The sequence below is a fragment of the Erythrolamprus reginae genome, chromosome 2 (genome assembly GCF_031021105.1).
Source record: "Erythrolamprus reginae isolate rEryReg1 chromosome 2, rEryReg1.hap1, whole genome shotgun sequence".
NCBI lineage: Eukaryota > Metazoa > Chordata > Lepidosauria > Squamata > Dipsadidae > Erythrolamprus > Erythrolamprus reginae.
Window position 1 is genome coordinate 237,701,519 of NC_091951.1, and position 20,660 is coordinate 237,722,178.

The 20,660-nt window shown below is 39.1% G+C and overlaps 1 protein-coding gene across 1 annotated transcript in view; it reads left to right on the forward strand.

The window, feature by feature from the left end:
- The window catches only part of CPLX1 (complexin 1), a 213,794-nt gene that overhangs the window by 112,464 nt on the left and 80,670 nt on the right, over positions 1 to 20,660 (forward strand). The window contains exon 2 of the mRNA XM_070736215.1: positions 9,609 to 9,784. Within this exon, the coding sequence (XP_070592316.1) occupies positions 9,609 to 9,784 (176 nt within the window). The remainder of the gene's footprint in view (positions 1 to 9,608; positions 9,785 to 20,660) is intronic.

Sequence of the window (20,660 nt, forward strand, 5' to 3'; positions counted from 1 at the left end):
TTTGTATTAAATGTATGAAGAAATAGGGATGGATTTAATTGATCATATATGGCAATCGAGGTTTAATATGTTCCCTTTTATTCTCCTACACCAATAGTGGCAAGACTATGGCACCCGTGCCAGAGGTGGCCCACAGAGCCCTCTCTGTGGGCACATGCGCCATCACTCCAGCTCTATTTTGGCTCTCTGCCATGCATGATATGCACCTCCCACTGGTCAGCTGGTATTCAAGTCTCTGCCGTGCATGCAGCTTTCGATTTGGGTGCGGGCGCACAGTTTGGCCACTCGGTGCCTCAATAATAATAATAATAATAATAATAATAATAATAATAATAATTATTATTATTATTATTATCATCATCATCATCATCATCATCATCATCATTATGTCAATACAACACAGCAAACAAGATCACTATGCTGGATTTCGTATTTCATCAAGCATCTAGGACTGTGTAATGTAGCGGCGAATTATGTTTGCCGATCCCAGTAAAGCAGCCTTTTGCAATTGACAGATGGAGATTTTGTCAATTCCGATGGTTTTCAAATGTCCGCTGAGATCCTTTGGTACTGCGCCCAGTGTGCCAAGGACCACTGGGATCACTTTCACTGACTTATGCCAGAGTCGTTGCAGCTCGATTTTTAGATCTTCGTATTTCACTAATTTCTCTAGCTGCTTCTCCTCAATTCTGCTGCTGCTGCTGCTGCTGCTATTATTATTATTATTATTATTATTATTATTATTATTATTATTATTATTATTATTATTTATTAGGTTTGTATGCCGCCTCTCTCTAAGGACTCGGAGTGGCTCACTACAACCATACAACAAGTACAAATCTAATATTAAAAGCAATTAAAAACCCTCATTATAAAAAGAAAAACAATCTCTCAACCTAACAGACCATACATAAAACTTAAAGTTTTACCTTCACTGTCCTACACTAAGGTTTCTTTGTAAGTCTGGATCCATTCTGTATCTGGATTCCTTGTGGTTGGTCACGTTAAGAGTGGTATTAAACCCATTCTTAGGATTTTTCAAAAAAAGAAATCTGAAGTCTGATGAAAGGCTGCATACCAATTCTGTAAAGGAGATGAAGTGTGCATGGGGGGGACAGCTAACATAAGAGACCAAGTTTGGTGTAGTGGTTAAAGTGTTAGCATAGGACTAGGAGATTCTGAGTTTTAGTCTTCCCTTTCATACAGAAGCTGGGTAGTTGACTTTGAGCCAGCCACTCTCTCGCAGTCCATTCCACCGCACAGATTTCTTGTTATGGGCAAAAAAGGAGGCAGGAGTTTTATGCATGCTGGCTAGCTTGAACTGACTATATCAATAAAAGTGGGATGAAAGTAATCTGATTTTTCAGAGCATTGACAGTTGGGATAGACTTCAAAGTTAGAATGGCAAGATCGGGGCTAGAAATATGACACTCAAAATGCCCGGGAGAAACTTTATGTTAAGTGTATGTTGGCTACATTAAAAAAGTTGAGACTTAAGAATGTACGAGGGTGAGTCATGAGTCCTAAACCAATATTTGTTTTGCATCCCATACTGCTTTGAAGGGCAGAAAGTTTATAGAGGCAGTGAAACTCGTGGGCTATTTGCTCACAGTATCTCTAGAGGCCATGCATCCCACAATGGAAAAAGCAATTGCAACTTTGTAGTTTTGTTTGTGAGAACTACAGAAGCAGTATGTAAAAGTCACTTAAGTCACACTGCAAACAGCAGATTGATTGATTGACTGATTGATTGATTGATTGATTGATTGTTTGATTAATTATGGGTCATCAGGCCAGTACCAACTCTTGGTGACAGACCTTGTAGATTTCCTCCATAACAATATGTCCTTAACCAGGTTCTTCAGCTCATCTTCAAATTCCTTTAAAGCCATCTGATAAAATTATTGGCTACAATGGGACAATTCCATTGAACTTTCACTTCATTGAAATATCCTTTGGTGCAACTTTGCTCCTTTTGTTTTCTCTCCTTTCACTCTACCCGCTTCCCACCTGAAATTTGGAGTTAGTGAATGACTGCATCTCACTGGCAGACAAGAAGTTCATTCATTCATTCATTCATTCATTCATTCATTCATTCATTCATTCATTCATTCATTCATTCATTTGACTTCTTTGCCAAACTCTGAACAAGCTCTTCTCTTCAATGGTTGTTGATGCAGTAACCTGAAAACCTTCATTGTAAATTATTAAATATGAATCAACCCATGTTTGCTTCAATCATTATAAATCAGGGATGTCAAACTCGAATTCATTGAGGGCCACATCAGGGTTGCGTTTCACCTCGGGGGTGGGGGGATCATGGCTCTGTGCATGGGTGTGGCCAGTGGTATGGCAAGCTTCCAATAAATAAATAAATAAATAAATAAATAAATAAATAAATAAATAAATAAATAAATAAATAAATAAATAAATAAATAAATAAATAAATAAATAAATAAATAAATAAATAAATAAACAAACAAACAAACTTCGGAGAGGGGTGGCATACAAGTCTAATAAATTATTATTATTAATTATTATTAACTTAAGGACACCATATGCAACCCTCGCAAGCTCTGTTTTGGCTGGCAGAGGCACTGTGGGTGGTCCTTTGCAGTTTCCAGGGTAGCCTCACATACCAGAACAAAGCACTCTTGAATTTAACACCCCTGCTATAAATGGAAGGATTATAAGAGGGGTCGGCAGTGCCAATAGTAATTGTAAAAAGCATATGATTCCCATCATTCTGTTCCTTGCCAAAGTCATAGTAGTTAACACCAGGAACTCACTTTGGTCTCCCGGAGTGACTAAACCCATTAGCCTACTCATTCTCCAATTAGGTTCTGTGGCAAATAGAATAATCATGGTTGTTGTTGTTATTTTCCTCCCTCTGTTTTGCTGTCATTGAGATTAAGCACTAACGTCACATTAGCAACAGGTTAACATTTCATGTTGACTAATTCTAGCTCAGACTATGCAAACAGCACAATGATACCAGAGTTTCCAAGGCAGAAGGGGTTATATTTTGGAAGGCTCCCTTGCTTTAGCTGGAGGGAAATTAGAAACACAGAGGGAACATAATTAAAACTGTTCTTCCCCATGTGCTTCTTAGGGTTTTCTTTGCCAGAAGTTGTGGTGGGCTTATACTTGTAGCAAAGAAAGATATTTGGAGAAGGAATCTTCAGCCTTCTGCAAACTGGATGCTTGTTTTACAATGCAACAGCTACTTGATAATTTCAGAATTCATTCTGCGTGTTGCCAGCATTTTTCAGGATATGAGTTGATAGAGATTGGCTTTTTTGTTGTTGTTCTGGCTCAAATGCAGCCACTGAGATCTGCCAATTATATTTCATGCAGGAGTGATTACCTGTACCTATATATCATCCCAAGAACTTACCACCAAAAGTTAGTGGAAAAATAACCACATGATGATAGTGCAATTTGGTGCATATGTGTGCATGTACATGCTTAAAATTAAATATGGGGACTGAAACAACAGTTTCAATGTGGGGAGAAAAACCACATACATTCCCAAACATTAATACCCTCAAAAAAGGAAAGATTTCCTCCAAAAGGGAAGTCAATTTTTCATATTTTTGTTTGTTAGATGTATATTTATTTTGCACAAAGAACTCAGTAGTGTGTGTCAATCACTCTCCATCCCTCCCTCCACTAATATTTCCCTATAAGGTGTTGTGATTCAGTCTGAGGCTCCTCAGGGAACGGCTGGAACTCTGCCGGCTCCATGCTCAGAGGGAGAGGATGAGGAACAGGAGGAGGAGGAGGACCAGGCAGACGGGGAAGAGGAATGTCAGGACGAGGAGGAGGGGGAACAGCCTGAGACCCCCGGGGGGGAGCTCTCCCCAGCGAGTAGCCTGGAGTCATTAGATGAGAACGCACAAGCCATCATAGATATGAGGCAGAGAAGGGCAGCACAACGAAGGGGACAATTAGCCAGGTACTTCCATCCCTAATAGGCAACAGCTGGGTTTGGGTGTGGTTCTCCTTAGAAAGGTTGAAAAGGCAGGCCCGCCCTTCCTGTATTGTGGAGAGTTATCTTTTGGGAGTTCTGTGACCTTGCTTCGATCCTTGGCGTCTCTGATTCTGGTTTGTGGCCTCAAAGGCTGAAAACTTTGGGGGAGGCGTGGGTTTTATTATCTACAGTGGTGTGTGTTCCAGCAAGAAGCCTGTTGTATTATCTGGCCATCGTGACTCTTCTGTGAAGCCTCATAGCATTCCAGTTTGTAAGAACAGTTTTTGTTCTCTGTGTTTGTTTTCAAAGATATAAAGTGACTTTGCTTTTTACCAGCGTGTCTGGCTGCTTTTTTCAGTTGGTGTTGAAGTCTGGGGGCACCCAGACAGAACATAAGGTAGGTTGAACTGAAGGAGAGCTACTGGTCCAAAATCTCCCAGTAGATCTGGACCTGGATCCACCCTGTTCTTAGACCAATATTTTAACCAGTCTGCATGGTAATATAATGTTTGTTTTTCAAACACATGATGGCAATTGAAAGCATTTTCATATTGCTTGAATAAATATTTGGCATTCCATAGCTTGTTTTTTTTTACAGTATATTAATGAAGGTAGAAAAAAATTCCATCCAAAAGGAATGCTTCAGTTTTTATTTTAATTTCCCCCACTAATTGTGACCAGATGTGCTGAAGTGTTAAGATACCTCTAATCTCTTTTGAAATGTTGATAACTCTTGTTTCCTGGGATAGATAACTCTTGTCCCTCTCTCAGCACCCTTTTGTTAATTCCTGTCTCTTTGAAGTTACTTGATTGAAATGTATTAGTACTAGGGCTACATATGTCACTTTCTCATAGGTTTGTACCCCACTACATTAAGAATAGCTAATGTAGGATTGGGAAGAGCGAGGAAGGGTATAAATATGCAACTAGCTTCTGTACAAAGGTGTGGCTCTTTTTGCAAAGAGTCCACCAACACTTTGCAAATCGTTTATCCAGAGAGAATAAAGCTTTTATACTTTGACTCCGAAAGTCTCTTGAGAATTCTTTGAAATTCTGCTAACATTAATATAGATTTTTGCCAAAACAGACCAAGATACCTATAAATAATTTGTGGGGGTTTGTGGGGAGGAGGGATTTGTGATCATTTATTCTACTTTCTGAAAAGAACATTTTTTTCTCCTAATTAAAAAAAATGACACAGTATGTTTCTGGTTGGCACAGATTTCATGATATTTTACAGTGGAGATTTTTTTAAAAAATTGAAAGATTAATTTATTCTTAGAGATATAATATATAGGTGTATTATTAGATTGTTTATATTTCCCCTTTTTCTATTTTACTTGTTATTAACTATATTTTGTTTATAGCTTGCTTATTGATAGCAGGCAGGCAGGCTGATGATATATGGTAGATAGAGATAGATAGATAGATAGATAGATAGATAGATAGATAGATAGATAGATAGATAGATAGATAGACAGATAGATAATGGATGGATGGATGGATGGATGGATGGATCGATCGATCTATCGATTGATCAATTGATCAATTGATCAATCAATCGATGGATGGATGACCAGACAGACAGACTGCCTGTCTATCTTTCTCTCTCTCTCTCTCTGTCTTTAGGGTATTTTTTCAATTTTTTAATAAAATAAACAAAATGTATTTTAGAGAGAGAAATCCCTCTGAAACATATTAGGGAGGAAAAGAAGTATCTGAAATCAGAGAGAACGTGCATTTCTGAATGTAGTATAAAACAATTTGAAAAACAGATTGCATGTGCTACAATGAAAGTTGTTTCTATCAATTAAACTGCACACCTGTTGTGACATGTTTTGATCCCTGTGAAATCATAGCAAACACATTGTTTATTTACAGTAAAACAAGAAAAAGAATAATGCCAACAGGAAAGAATGAGAAGACAGTAACAAATGTTTGTTTCACAGCTGGACTCAAAGCCAGATATCCAGAACGCAATTGTTTCGGATTCTTGTTTCTTTAATTTTCTTTCCTTCCTTCACTTCTGTACTTTCATCTTGTATTCTCTCACTTCCCTTCCCCTTTTCTTTATATTTGTCTTTTATCCCTGGAAAAATTCTCAATAAAAAATACATATATATTTTAAAAATATGTACCGGTAACTCAAATATGTACGTGGCAGGGGATTTTTTTCAATTGACCATCTTTGATGTGCTAATATTATAATTTGTGTAATCTCCAGATGTTACAGCTAATGATGGCTGTATATTCTGTAAGCAATCCCCAAATAGCTCGATAATACTTGGCTGTCAGAGGTCTTAAACAGAATGCCGTAGCTCTCAAGTAATTAAATGATTTCTGGGAATATCATTCCATTTCATAAGGGAAAATGGTGGCCTCCTGATCTTCTATGCAAATGATATCTCTAACTATGGATGCTTTATTCAAAGATTCTGCTCAATTTATATTGCTTGAATTGGATGAAAAAAAAGATCTGATTTCTCCAATGGAATAAATATGGTCACACATGAAAAATGGTCATTAGACAGAGATAACCCTGAGTTGTTGCAATTTGCTATCCGGACATTATCCTGGGGCTCTACAAGGCTGAACTGTTGCTTTGGAGGAGACAGAGGAAAAAATGGCGACACAGTTCTGTTCTCTCGGGCTCTCTGGTAGACTCCTCCCAAAAATTCACAGGTACAAATTTCAGACACAGACACATTTGAAAATTCAAAACAATGTTCTTTATAAGGAAAATTCACTTAACTTAAGCCGTCTTTTGGTATAGCAAAGAGCACTCGTCTCCAAACAAACTGGTAATTTGTACAAGTCCCTTATCAGTTCTGTGATACTTAACTTGCTCTGGTTTAGTTTCAAAGCGGGGAAAAAGCAGCACACAAAAGGTCAAAGTCAGTAAAGCAGTCAGGAAACACAACGATCAGATAATCCTCCACAATGGCCAAACCCACAGGCTGCTATTTATAGCAGCCTCACTAATTACCACAGCCCCACCCAACCACAGGTGGCCTCATTTTCTTTGATAATAATCTCTCAGTTGTTGCCTATGCATCACTCTCTGAATGCATGGCTGTATCATTAACTCTTGTTCTGAATCCAAGGAGGAGCTAGATAATTGATCTCCTTCTGAGCTGTCTGCCCCACTCTCCTCCTCCCTGTCACTCATGTCTTCTTGGTCAGAGGAGCCTTCATCAGCAGATTCCACTGGGGGTAAAACAGGCCTGCAGCATGTGGATGTCTCCCCCACATCCATAGTCCTTGGGGCAGGAGCTGGGCCAGAGCTAACCACAACAAGTTCATTCTCCATTTTCTTCTCCATTTTCATCTTCTCCATTTCTTCTTCTTCTTCGACAGAGGAAAAAATGGTGACACAGTCCATTCTCCATTTTCATCTTCTTCTCCATTTGAAAGCATTTTCTCAATGCAATACACCCTGGACTCCAAAATAAACTGTTCAGCGGCCACATTTGCCAGCATTTCCAGCACTGTCTCTCTCTCAGTACTGCATTTTGGAGAAATGGACTTCTGTTGGGACAAAACATTCAATAGCACCGGGGGGATTTGAACAGCTGGAGAATAAGCTGGGTAGCAGACACAAGTATTGCTAAACTAAATGTTTGACAGTAGTGAGTTGGGTGTGGAAAGTCATCCCTGAAGACAGAGGAATAGGAAATCAGATTCACCACCTCTCTCCATCTATGCTTCCACCATTTATCATGATCCTTGGAAGATCTGGTCTTCTCTTTGTAAATAAACAGGTCTTCCCCTAATGCTTTTTGATTACCTGCCCTTTCTACACAATTGGGTAGGAGAGTGGGGGGACGGAAACTGGTTTTTAAAGGAGGGAATACCTTTTCATCCTTGAAAACACAGCAGTAAACTTCCCCATCCCACTCTGGATTGACTCACTCTTTTAATAAGCTCTATTGACCTTCAATTAAGGTTCAGATAAAATAAGTCATTCCACTATAATAATCTACCCTCTTTCTTTTTTTTTAAAGAAGCTGTCATGTAATGACTTGATTATTAAAATGTCAAGGATATTTTCTTTAATAAAAATAATTCTGCCTGCTTTAGAGAAATAATTAACTTTTAGATATCTATACAAGAATTCAATGATGCACACTAGCTTAAGGAGAGAGAGAGGGAGGGAGAGAGAGGGCAGGAGAGAGAGAGAAGACAGAAAAAGAAAGAAAGAAAAAAGAAAGAAAGAAAAAGAAGAGAGAGGAAAAGGAAGGAAGGAAGGAAGGAAGGAAGGAAAGAAATGAAGGAAGGAAGGAAGGAAGGAAGAAAACCAGGATGGAAGGGAGGGAGGGAGGAATAAATGGGTAACCATGACTAACTACTCCAAACCAGTAGTTTACCTTTCTTCCACGGGGTCAAATTCAAGAACAATACATAACTTTGGCCCTTTGAAATCTCTGGGACCGCCTTCTGCCGCACAAATCCCAGCGACCAGTTAGGTCCCACAGAGTTGGCCTTCTCCGGGTCCCATCGACTAAACAATGCCATCTGGCGGGACCCATGGGAAGAGCCTTCTCTGTGGCGGCCCTGACCCTCTGGAACCAACTCCTCCCAGAGATTAAGATTGCCCTCACCCTCCTTGCCTTTTGTAAACTCCTTAAAACCCACCTCTGCTGTCAGGCATGGGGGAATTGAGACATCTTCCCCAGGCCTATATAGTTTATGCATGATATGTTTTTGTGTATGTTTTGCTTTTTAAATAAGGGTTTTTTAGTTACTTTTAAATTAGATTTGTTGTACATTGTTTCATTATTGTTGTGAGCTGCCCCGAGTCTGCGGAGAGGGGCGGCATACAAATCTAATTAATAATAATAATAATAATAATAATAATAATAATAATAATAATAATAAAAACCTTCCTCCAGAGATTCATACTGCCCCCACCCTCTTAGCCTTAGAAACATAGAAAATTGACAGCAGAAAAAGAACTTATTGTCCATCTAGTCTGCTCTTATACTATTTCCTGTACTTTATCTTAGGATGGATATATATTTATCCCAGGCATGTTTAAGTTCAGTTCCTGTGGATTTACCAACCAGATCTGCTGGAAATTTGTTCCAAGCATCTACTACTCTTTCAGTAAAATAATATTTTCTCACGTTACTTCTAATCGTTCCCCCAGATAACCTCAGATTGTTCCCCCTTGTTCTTGTGTTCACTTTCCTATTAAAAACACGTCTCTCCTGAAACTTATTTAACCCTTTAACATATTTAAATGTTTCGATCATGTCCCCCTTTCCCTTCTGTCCTCCAGAGTCCAGACTATGCATATTGAGTTCATTAAGTCTTTCCTGATATGTTTTATGCTTAAGACCTTCCACCATTTTTGACCTTCTACAAGGTATTGAAGACTCATCTCTGCCAGCAGGCCTGAAGCCATAATAACTAGCTCCGGACGATGACATGAATATATAATTTGATGGAATGAATGTGGAGGACTGTTTTTATGAATAGGACTATTTTTAAGTTTAGATACATTCTGTTTTTGCATTTATCTTTATTGTGGGTCACCCTGAGTCTACGGAGATGAGTGGCATAGAAATCTAAATAATAAACAAACAAACAAACAACTCCCATCACAATCTTGACCTTCTGCTTTTTTAATTAGGTGCTACCAAAGACATGGGGAAGATGTTGGGAGGAGAGGAGGAGAAAGATCCTGATGCTGCCAAGAAAGAAGAAGAACGACAGGAAGCCCTCCGACAGCAGGAAGAAGAAAGGAAAGCGAAATATGCCAAGATGGAGGCTGAACGGGAGGTTGTGAGGCAAGGGATTCGGGACAAGGTAAGAGTCACTTCTCCAAGTAATTAGAAACTTGCTAATAAAATTCATTCACTAGAAAAAGCTCCTTCAAAGTCCTCCAAGCCTTTCCCTCCAAGCGTTGGAGAGTGCAGTTGAACCTAGGGAGTGGGGATGAAGGTACATCAGCGGTGGACTATGAGCTAAATTGTGCTCGTCCTGGCAGCTTGTAATTTATTGTGGGACCAGCGCAATTTTGCTGCTGCACCTGTGGAGGAAGCAAAATCATGCACCCGTGTTTTAGCATGCATGGAAGCACAAAAATCTTGCTGAAACACGGGCGCACCTGCGGTTCCGTGTGCGATGTTGCTTCCTCCACAGGTGTAGCAGCAAAATTGTGCTGGTCCCGCAAGAACTTACGAGCTGCGGCAGCAAGCCCAATTTAGCGTTCCGGCTCATAGCCCACCACTGAGGTACATGAAGCATGTGCAGATAGCCTCTACAAGTTCTCCAGCTTGTTTAGAGGTATCAGGATCTGATCTTGGTCCAGAAAGGTGATCCACAATGAATTGTGCAGTCTTACTCTAGGGCAGGGGACTCCGAACTTGGCAACTTTAAGATTTGTGAATTTCAGAATTTCTTAGCAAGTCATGTTGGCTGTGGAATTCTGTGAATTTAAGTCTGCAAACCTTAAAGTTGGCATGGTTGAACACTGCCACTTCAGGGAAAGACAAAAAGAAGAATCTTGTAAACATCCTCAGGAACATGTGGCCAGAGCAATGTCATCACTACTTGGTATGAAATAACTTCATGGAACATTTTGCACCAGATAAACTTTTGAAGAAAAGCTTTACTTGGAATTCCTTGATTGAGATGATGATGATGATGATGGTGATGGTGATGATAGAATGGAATAGAATAGAATAGAATTTTATTGGCCAAGTGTGATTGGACACACAAGGAATTTGTCTTGGTGCATATGCTCTCAGCGTACATAAAATAAAATATACATTTGTCAAGAATCATGTGGTACGACACTTAATGATTGTCGTAGGGGTCAAATAAGCAATGAAGAAGCAATATTAATAAAAATCTTAGGATATAAGCAACAAGTTACAGTCTTACAGTCAACATGGGAGGAAATGGGTGATAGGAATGATGAGAAAAACTAGTAGAATAGAAGTGCAGATTTAGTAGAAAGTCTGACTGTTGAGGGAATTATTTGTTTAGTAGAGTGATGGCGTTTGGGAAAAAACTGTTCTTGTGTCTAGTTGTCTTGGTGTGCAGTGCTCTGTAGCGACGTTTTGATGATGGTGATGATGATAAAAATGGACTGTAAACGCAATATACCAGACCTCTTGATTGTTGAAAAGAAAAAGGTGTGGATCATTGATGTTGCCATAGTAGGTGACAGTCGAATTGATGAAAAACAACAAGAAAAGCTTAGCCGATATCAGTATCTTAAAATTGAACTATAACGACTCTGGCATAAACCAGTACAGGTGGTCCAGTAGTAATCGGCACACTTGGTGCTGTGCCAAAACACCTCAGCCAGCCTTTGAAAACAATAAACATTGACAAAATCATGATCTGTCAGTTGCAAAACCGTACTTGGATCTGCGCACATCATACGAAAATACATCGCACAGTCCTAGATGCTTAGGAAGTGTTCAGCTTGTGATATTGTGATACAAAAGCCAGCATACCAATCTCGTTTGCTGTGTATTACTGTTTTTTGTGAATAAAATAATAATAGACCGCGAAGTCTAGTCCTGCTTAAGGCATGAAGCAATCTAGGCAGTCCTTCCCTGAACCCTGGCAATGTTGACTTTCACAAACTATATATTGAAGCATTAAACAGGAGAAAGGGAAAGTATTTCAACCTGCATAAAATTCTGATCAACATAGGTTTTGTATTCTCAGTAAGAACTATTTGGGGAGAAAAGAGTTTTGGAGAATTATATAAGAATGCCCAAAACGATCTCTAGAATTAATGCAATTTAATTTATTGTATTTCTATGCTGTCCAACTCCTGAAAGACTCTGGGCGGCTTAGAAGGATAGAATACTTTCTATCCTTCTGGATTCAAAGCCCTATGTATTTCTGAGAAATTTAGAAATGTTTGATAGGTGGATGATTTATTTATAGGTGCCTGGCTTCAGAGTTGACTTCCTTTCAAGGGCATGCCAGTTTTGTGAGATGTGCTTGTCATGATGTGAAATTATTTTAAACTCTCCATTGTGTACAATTCCAATAAAAATATTTTCCTGGGAGTTCCAGAATTCCCTGATCAACGTCTTAGCCCTGAACCTCTGACTCCTTCTCTCATTAATACTAGCTATCAGGTACCAAGAGATAAAATTAAATTGTTGTTTGTATTTACAGGTAGGCAGGTAGGTAGGTAGATGTAAATAAAGATTGATAGGTAGATAGATAGGATAGATAGATAGATAGATGGATGGATGGATGGATGGATGGATGGATGGAGGGATGGAGGGATGGATGGAGGGATGGAGGGATGGAGGGATGGAGGGATGGATAGATGGATAGATAGATAGATAGATAGATAGATAGATAGATAGATAGATGACAGGCAGGCAGGCAGGCAGGCAGGCAGATGATAGATAGATAGATAGATAGATAGATAGATAGATAGATAGATAGATAGATAGATAGATAGATAGATGGCAGGCAGGCAGATGATAGATAGATAGATAGATAGATAGATAGATAGATAGATAGATAGATAGATAGATAGATAGCAGGCAGGCAGGCAGGCAGGCAGGCAGATGATAGATAGATAGATAGATAGATAGATAGATAGATAGATAGATAGATGATAGATAGATATAGAAATAGAAATAGAAATAGAAATAGAAATAATAGAAATAGAAATAGAAATAGAAATAGAAATAGAAATAATAGAAATAATAGAAATAGAAATAGAAATAGAAATAGAAATAGAAATAGAAATAGAAATAGAAATAGAAATAGAAATAGAAATAATAGAAATAGAAATAGAAATAGAAATAGAAATAGAAATAGAAATAGAAATAGAAATAGAAATAGAAGTAGAAGTAGAAGTAGAAGTAGAAGTAGAAGTAGAAGTAGAAGTAGAAGTAGAAGTAGAAGTAGAAGTAGAAGTAGAAGTAGAAGTAGAAGTAGAAGTAGAAGTAGAAGTAGAAGTAGAAGTAGAAGTAGAAGTAGAAGTAGAAGTAGAAGTAGAAGTAGAAGTAGAAGTAGAAGTAGAAGTAGAAGTAGAAATAGAAATAGAAATAGAAATAGAAATAGAAATAGAAATAGAAGTAGAAATAGAATTAGAATAGAATTCTTTATTGGCCAAGTGTGATTAGACACACGAGGAATTTGTCTTGGTGCATATGTTCTCAGTGTACATAAAAGAAAATATAGATTTGTCAAGAAACATGTGGTACAACACTTAATGATTGCAATAGGGGTCAAATAAGCAATGAAGAAACAATCAATATTAATAAAAATCTTAGGATACAAGCAACCAGTTACATCACCAGATGAAATCACTAGAACTTGCTGCCTTAGAAAAGTGGGGAAAATCCTCAGGGGCGACTCACACCTTGGTCAGCACTTCTTTACTCTCCTACCATCTGTTAGGATATATAGAATCAAAGCCAGATACGAACTGGAGCAGCTTTTACTCGTGGGCTGTCAGATTTCTGAATGCAACATAAGATCATAAGTATAGTATGATAGACTTGCAGGGCCGGTGCAACATATTCATGTTGGTGCAATATATTATAATGTAATGTCATGCACATATATGTATAGAGGATTGTGTGCTGTTGGTATGATTTATTGGGTTAGGGATTTTCTTTTCTTCACTGGGTGTGTATTTATGTTGTGGGGGTGGGTGCATCATTGCTAGCCAATCTCATTGTACAAACACTGTTCATTGACAATAAAGGTTGAATTGAGTTGAATTATCTTTTGTATGGGAAGAAGGCAGAAGAAGGCAAATGGATGAGCAGTGTGGTTGGGCGGTAGGAAAAGCAAGTAGGATGCTTGGCTGCATAGCTAGAGGTATAACAAGCAGGAAGAGGGAGATTGTGATCCCCTTATATAGAGCGCTGGTGAGACCACATTTTGAATACTGTGTTCAGTTCTGGAGACCTCACCTACAAAAATATATTGACAAAATTGAACGGGTCCAAAGAATGGTGGGAGGTCTTAAGCATGAAACTTATCAGGAAAGACTTAATGAACTCAATCTGTATAGTCTGGAGGACAGAAGGAAAAGGGGGACATGATTGAAACATTTAAATATGTTAAAGGGTTAAATAAGGTTCAGGAAGGAAGTGTTTTTAATAGGAAAGTGAACACAAGAACAAGGGGACACAATCTGAAGTTAGTTGGGGGAAAGATCAAAAGCAGCGTGAGAAAATATTATTTTACTGGAAGAGTAGTAGATCCTTGGAACAAACTTCCAGCAGACGTGGTTGGTAAATCCACAGTAACTGAATTTAAACATGCCTGGGATAAACATATATCCATTGTAAGATAAAATACAGGAAATAGTATAAGGGCAGACTAGATGGGTCATAAGGTCTTTTTCTGCCGTCAGTCTTCCATGTGTCTATGTTTCTATGATGCTGTTGGGTACCACAATTGGAACAGTGCTAATTTACATTTCTGAAAGGAATACTGTGTAAGTGCCCTGCTGTTTCACTTTTAGGATATATTTTTTAAAGCATCTTCTTTAAAGAGATGCTCATATCAAGTCTGGTTTGAAGGAAGAAAAGTTCCTTCAAGAAGTATAAGAAAGGAACTCGGGGATCTTCACATTCCTCTTCTAATATTAGCAGCTAAATACCAGATAAAACGAATGCCTCATCCACCAACCCTCTTTGTTAACAATATATTTTCTCAATTTCTCATATAAGTGGCTATTTTAGCTGGGAGAAGGTCCTCCAGGGTCAAATACAAAAGTCCTATATGAAATCCCTGCTTAATTTTTAGTAAACACTATAGATACTATAGCTAACAGTACTGTAGAACAGTTGCCAAAAGAAAATAAAACTTTTATTGATTCTGGCTTAGATAGTAATAGAAATAAATCAGTCTTTTTAGGTTTCTCATCAAAAAACATACAATTGTTCTGAATCTGATTCACTCTAGAACAGGAATTAGTTTTGAAGTCAGTTTGATCCATTTCCCAAAACGTGAAAGGGTAGGAAACTATTCTCTTCTGGATGAAAGATTCTCCTTGAGAATAGAGATGTAATGTTCTGTCTGGGTCACTCCGGAAGCTATGACCAAGCCAAAAAGATAAGCCAGACACACCGGTAGAATCCAAACACAGTTTTATAATGGTAAAGAGAAAAGAAGCCAACAGAAAATGTCCTTACAAATCAGGAAAACACTGGAACTCCAAATGGATACATGAAGGCAATTGTTCATACAGAAACACAGGATCCTTGATGCCAAGACGAGGCTGTAGATAACAGACATACACCTCCCACGGGTTTTCAAGACTGCTGGGCCACGAGCAAGGAACAGAAACGCTGAGAGACAGTGCAGATTACAGCAACTCCACTCTGATAACACTCCACACTGTCGAAAGAGTTTGCCTGCCTTATAAACCCTTCCCTGCTAATGAGGACCCCCCCCCAGTGTTCCTCATTCACCCGTGATAATATTTCTGCATTTGATCCCTCCTTTGATCTATACGTCTCTGTCGCATACTAATGATAGCTTGTGCTTCGTCACCTAATGACTCCAGAGACTCCAAGCTACTGGCTTGAGAGAGCCCCTCCCCAGGGCTCCCAGACCGTTCTTCCTCGTCACTTTCCTCTTCGCTCTCATCCTCCCCCGGGCATGGAGCCAGCAGAGACGCAGCTGGTCTTTCATCTGACTCAGGCTGAACCACAACATTTAATAATAGGTAATTTATGCAGGTATTATTTAAATGAGCAAGTCTTTTTTCCTGTGTTTTCTTTCTTTTCTTAAATCAATCATCAGGAATGAAGAAATCTAGCCAACCCATATGAAAGAAAGCTATAACAAATTCAGAAATAGTTCCCTTATTGTCTCGGCTAATTAGAGAAAAATAATTTCCTGTAACAGCAAGAATTAAGAAAGAGAAAGAATTCCCTCATCTCACTCTATACCCTACTGAAACCAATCAAGGGCATGCAAGATGTTTTCATAACAGTCAGTCCAAGTGCAGTTTGAGAAGCAGCCCCCTCCTTCTCCCAGCTGGATGACCTTGAGGCAGCATCTCAAGGAGGTACAGTCTCTACTTTTGATTTCCCAAGCATCCCCTCCTTGCCCTGCCTGTCCATAGTTCATGGTAGTCTGGCACCACCTAACAGCGAAACACAGGAAGCATAAGGTGACAGCTGACAGTCATGGAAAAAGTGTCTCTGTGTTACACCCAGTACAAAATCTGACTTTTCCCCTCTCTTTTCTTTCCTCACTGTACACTGGGTGTTAAAACTACCCCAAAGTTCAAATTCTATCTATCTATCTATCTATCTATCTATCTATCTATCTATCTATCTATCTATCTATCATCTATCTATCTATCTATCTATCTATCTATCATCTATCTATCTATCTTTCTTTCTTTCTTTCTATCTATCTATCTATCTATCTTTCTATCTTTCTATCTTTCTATCTATCTATCTATCTATCTATCTATCTTTCTATCTATCTATCTATCTATCTATCTATCTTTCTATCTTTCTATCTTTCTATCTATCTATCTATCTATCATCTATCTATCTATCTATCTATCTTTCTATCTTTCTATCTTTCTATCTTTCTATCTATCTATCTATCTTTCTATCTTTCTATCTTTCTATCTTTCTATCTATCTATCTATCTATCTATCTATCTATCTATCTATCTTTCTATCTTTCTATCTATCTATCTATCTATCTATCTATCTATCATCTATCTATCTATCTATCTATCTATTTTTCTATCTATCTATCTATCTATCTATCTATCTATCTTTCTTTCTATCTCTCTATCTCTCTATCTATCTCTCTATCTCTCTATCTCTCTATCTCTCTATCTCTCTTTCTATCTATCTATCTATCTATCTATCTATCTATCTATCTATCTATCTATCTATCTATTGGATTTGTATGCCGTCCCTCTCCGTGAACTATATAAATGCTACCGAATGGTTCTTGACTCACTGGTCTATGTCATCAGGCCTATATGAGTGCTTTATCTTCTTGATTAGTGCTTCTTAATCTGCTATTTTTGAAGCTAAATAATCTTTTATTTTTACAATCCAAGGTATTCTCAAAAATTTTCTCAGCACCATCACTCAAAGGCATTATTCAACTTTTCCCCACTCAGCTTTTATAGCAATATTTCACAACTGGGGAAACCTGACAATATATCCCTTTGTTGTCAGCACGATGTCAGCATAATGTCTTTGCACATTAATATTTTGCCTAGATATATCATAGTCTTTCTCCAATGAAGCATACCTGTCATGGCCACATTCGCATCCCTGTGAATTTTTGAACCTGAAAAGATAATGGGTGTTGGGCCTACCTGATATGCCCTTTCTCACGGGGTGGAGCTAGCCTCCAAGGAAGACACTGCCCTTTAGCCAATCAGGACCAAGTCTGAAAACCTATAAATACCGCCCCTCTTGACTTAGCACTCCCTCTCTTGGCGAGGGATGTAGTTCAGCCTCTGTGTGCACCTTCCAAACCAGTCAGCCCCCGAACATGTGTAAATTACTTCAGATTCATCCATCAGCCAAAACACCAAATTAGAGGCTAGCTCCACCCCATGAGAAAGGGTATATCAAGTAGACCCAACACCCATTGTCCACTGTAAGTGGAGCTAGCCTCCAAGGATGGGAAATACCAAAGTAGTCTGTCCATTGGGACAGCGATCTATTGTATATCTGTCTGGAAACCCCACCTTGTTGTACAGCTTGTTTTTTAAAAAAATAATCTTTATTAATGATATACATTAATTCATTGCATCGGACCAGAATATCTCCGGGACCGCCTTCTGCCACACGAATCCCAGCGACTGATTAGGTCCCACAGAGTTGGAATTCTCTGGGTCCCGTCGACTAAACAATGTCATCTGGCGGGTCCCAGGGGAAGAGCCTTCTCTGTGGCGGCCCCGATTCTCTGGAACCAGCTCCCCCCCCGGAGATTAGAACTGCCCCCACCCTCCTTGCCTTCCGTAAACTCCTTAAAACTCACCTCTGCCGTCAGGCATGGGGGAATTGAGGCATTCCCCCTCTCTCCCCCAGGCCTATATAATTTATGTATTGTGTGTCTTTGGGTATGTCTGGTTTAATAATAGGTTTTTTTTAATGTTTTTAAAACTTATTAGATTTGTTATGAATTGTCTTATTGTATGCGGTGAGCCACCCCGAGTTTACGGAGAGGAGTGGCATAAAAATCTAATAAATAGATAGATAGATAGATAGATAGATAGATAGATAGATAGATAGATAAATAAATTTTAAAAGAATAAACACAAAATATAATAAAGATACAAAAAAGAAAAAAACAAACAAACATATCACAGTTGTTGTACCACTTATTGTAACAGCCATTGCCCGAAGGAAGCCTCTTCCAAGGCAAAAGCATCTGCACAACATATATCTTCTATTGTCATCTGGGTAGACCATGCTGCTATAGTGGCAGCACTGTGCATTGAGAGAGAGTCACCCTGGAAGGTCATGGTAGAGACAAATGATCATAAGACATAGCAATGACAGAATGGAGCCACTGACCCACAGTGGAGGATGATGCCTTGTGGGCCATGGAAGCAGCTTGAAATGAAACAAACAGCACCTCAGTTTTGAAAAAGTTGGAGGTGCATTGTAAGTAAATCTCCAGGCCCCTTCTCATGTCCAGCAGGTGGCAACATGTCTCAAATTTATTTGTTGGACAGGGCTAAAAGCTGGGAAGAACGATCTCCTGTGCCTATGAAAATAGGTGATCTTAGGGCCAAAGGTAGGGTCCAATCTCAGCACCACTCTGTCACAAAGGTCCCCCTCTGACAGAGAGAGAGGCAAGCTCGGAAATTCTATGGGCCGATGTTAGCACCACCAAGAAGATTACCTTATAGGTAGAAGAGACATGGTTTGTAGCAGATTTAGGCTGAGTGGAGAGGGGTGGGAGGGAACTAGTGAGGGGGAACAATCCCTGATAGCCATGGAGGAAGAGGTGATGGCTGAATCACTCTGAATGTCGAAGTTTTCTGAGCATAGTCAAATGGACTTGGCCTTACTTTTCCCCTGTTTGGGGTGATTATCAGTGGTCTGAGCGCTGCTGGAACGTGCCTGGTCACATGAGAACCTGGGAGACTCTCGGCGATGGAACTGGGCAGGCTTCTGATTTCGCGCGAGAAGAAAATGGCCACCATGAGTGATGTCATAGTCTCCAGAGGTCGGTAATGGCTTTTTGTGCCAAGCGCTTGTGCCAGCCCAAACAAGACTACTGTGTGAGCTGTTTGAGGGCTAATCACCCTTTCAGCTGCCACTGCTCGATTGTAAGGTGCCTAGCCGACTCTTGAAGTACAGGCTCTAGCTGGAGGGAGAGACATGGTGGCCACTAAAATACAACATTTCTGCGGCATCAGTAAGATCAGTAAGATCTCTCTCTCCCTGAGCAGACCTGGATGAGCAAATGGTCTCACCTGAATGATAAGGGAGACTGGGCCTCTCTGCCTTTGACAGATGGAAGTACCTGAAAGTGGACAGGTCGGGCCTTTGGCTGGAGTGCAAATCATGGCTGGGCTCATGCCCCAAACCGCCTCAATCCAAGTGCAGTGACAGTTGTCACTTGGGGAGGCAGGCACAGATTTATTTATTTATTTATTTATTTATTTATTTATTTATTTATTTATTTATTTATTCATTCATTCATTCATTCATTTATTCATTTATTTATTAAATTTTTATGCCGCCTTTCTCCTTAGACTCAGGGCGGCTTACAACATGTTAGCAATAGCACTTTTTAACAGAGCCAGCATATTGCCCCCACAATCCGGGTCCTCATTTTACCTACTTCGGAAGGATGGAAGGCTGAGTCAACCTTGAGCCGGTGATGAGATTTGAACCTGCTGACCTTCAGATCTACAGTCAGCTTCAGTGGCCTGCAGTACAGGGTCCAGATGATAACTCACAGAAATACAGTAGAGTAGTGGAGTTCAAATGACTGGAATTCTTCAAGGAGAAGAAAGAACACAACCTTTAGCTAAGGACTGAGTCAAAAGAGGGAATGCTAAGGCACGAGGAGTGTTTTCAGACTCAGTCCTGATTGGCTAAAGGATAGTGTCTTCCCATCCTTGGAGGCTAGCTTCACCTACAATGGAGAATCTTTCTTACTATCAACTTCTATTATTTGCATTACTGTTGGATTAGATTGGTGTTGTCTGAGACATAATCTTAGAGGGCTTTTTCTTAAAATATGAATATCCTCGCTTCTGCATACTTTTTTTGACAGTTCCTCTGCAATCATTATTTAGATATAACTACATGCATCATTTTGCTTTTCATCTGGAACTCTATTTTAATTTGGCAATTTTTCCTTTCTCTTTTTGACTTTTCACCTTTATTCAGCTATTTTCAACATACCGACACATAATCATATTGCTCATTTTTGTTTTTTGTATTATAGAATTTTCTATTTGTGTTATCTTTAATGATGGCATGAATTTCAATCCAGAGTTTTTCAGGCACTGCATTTATCAGCTCTAACCTATTCTTTATCTTCACTGAGTATTGCTGAGAAATTTTGTTGCCTGATTATAATGTTTTCTATATTTCTAAGATATAATTTTGCAATAAATTTGTAACCTGAGATACATCTACCACCAGGTTTAATTTTGGGTGATTAATATAGCTGCTTTATGTTTGCTTCTTGTGTATACCGTATTTACAATATATCTT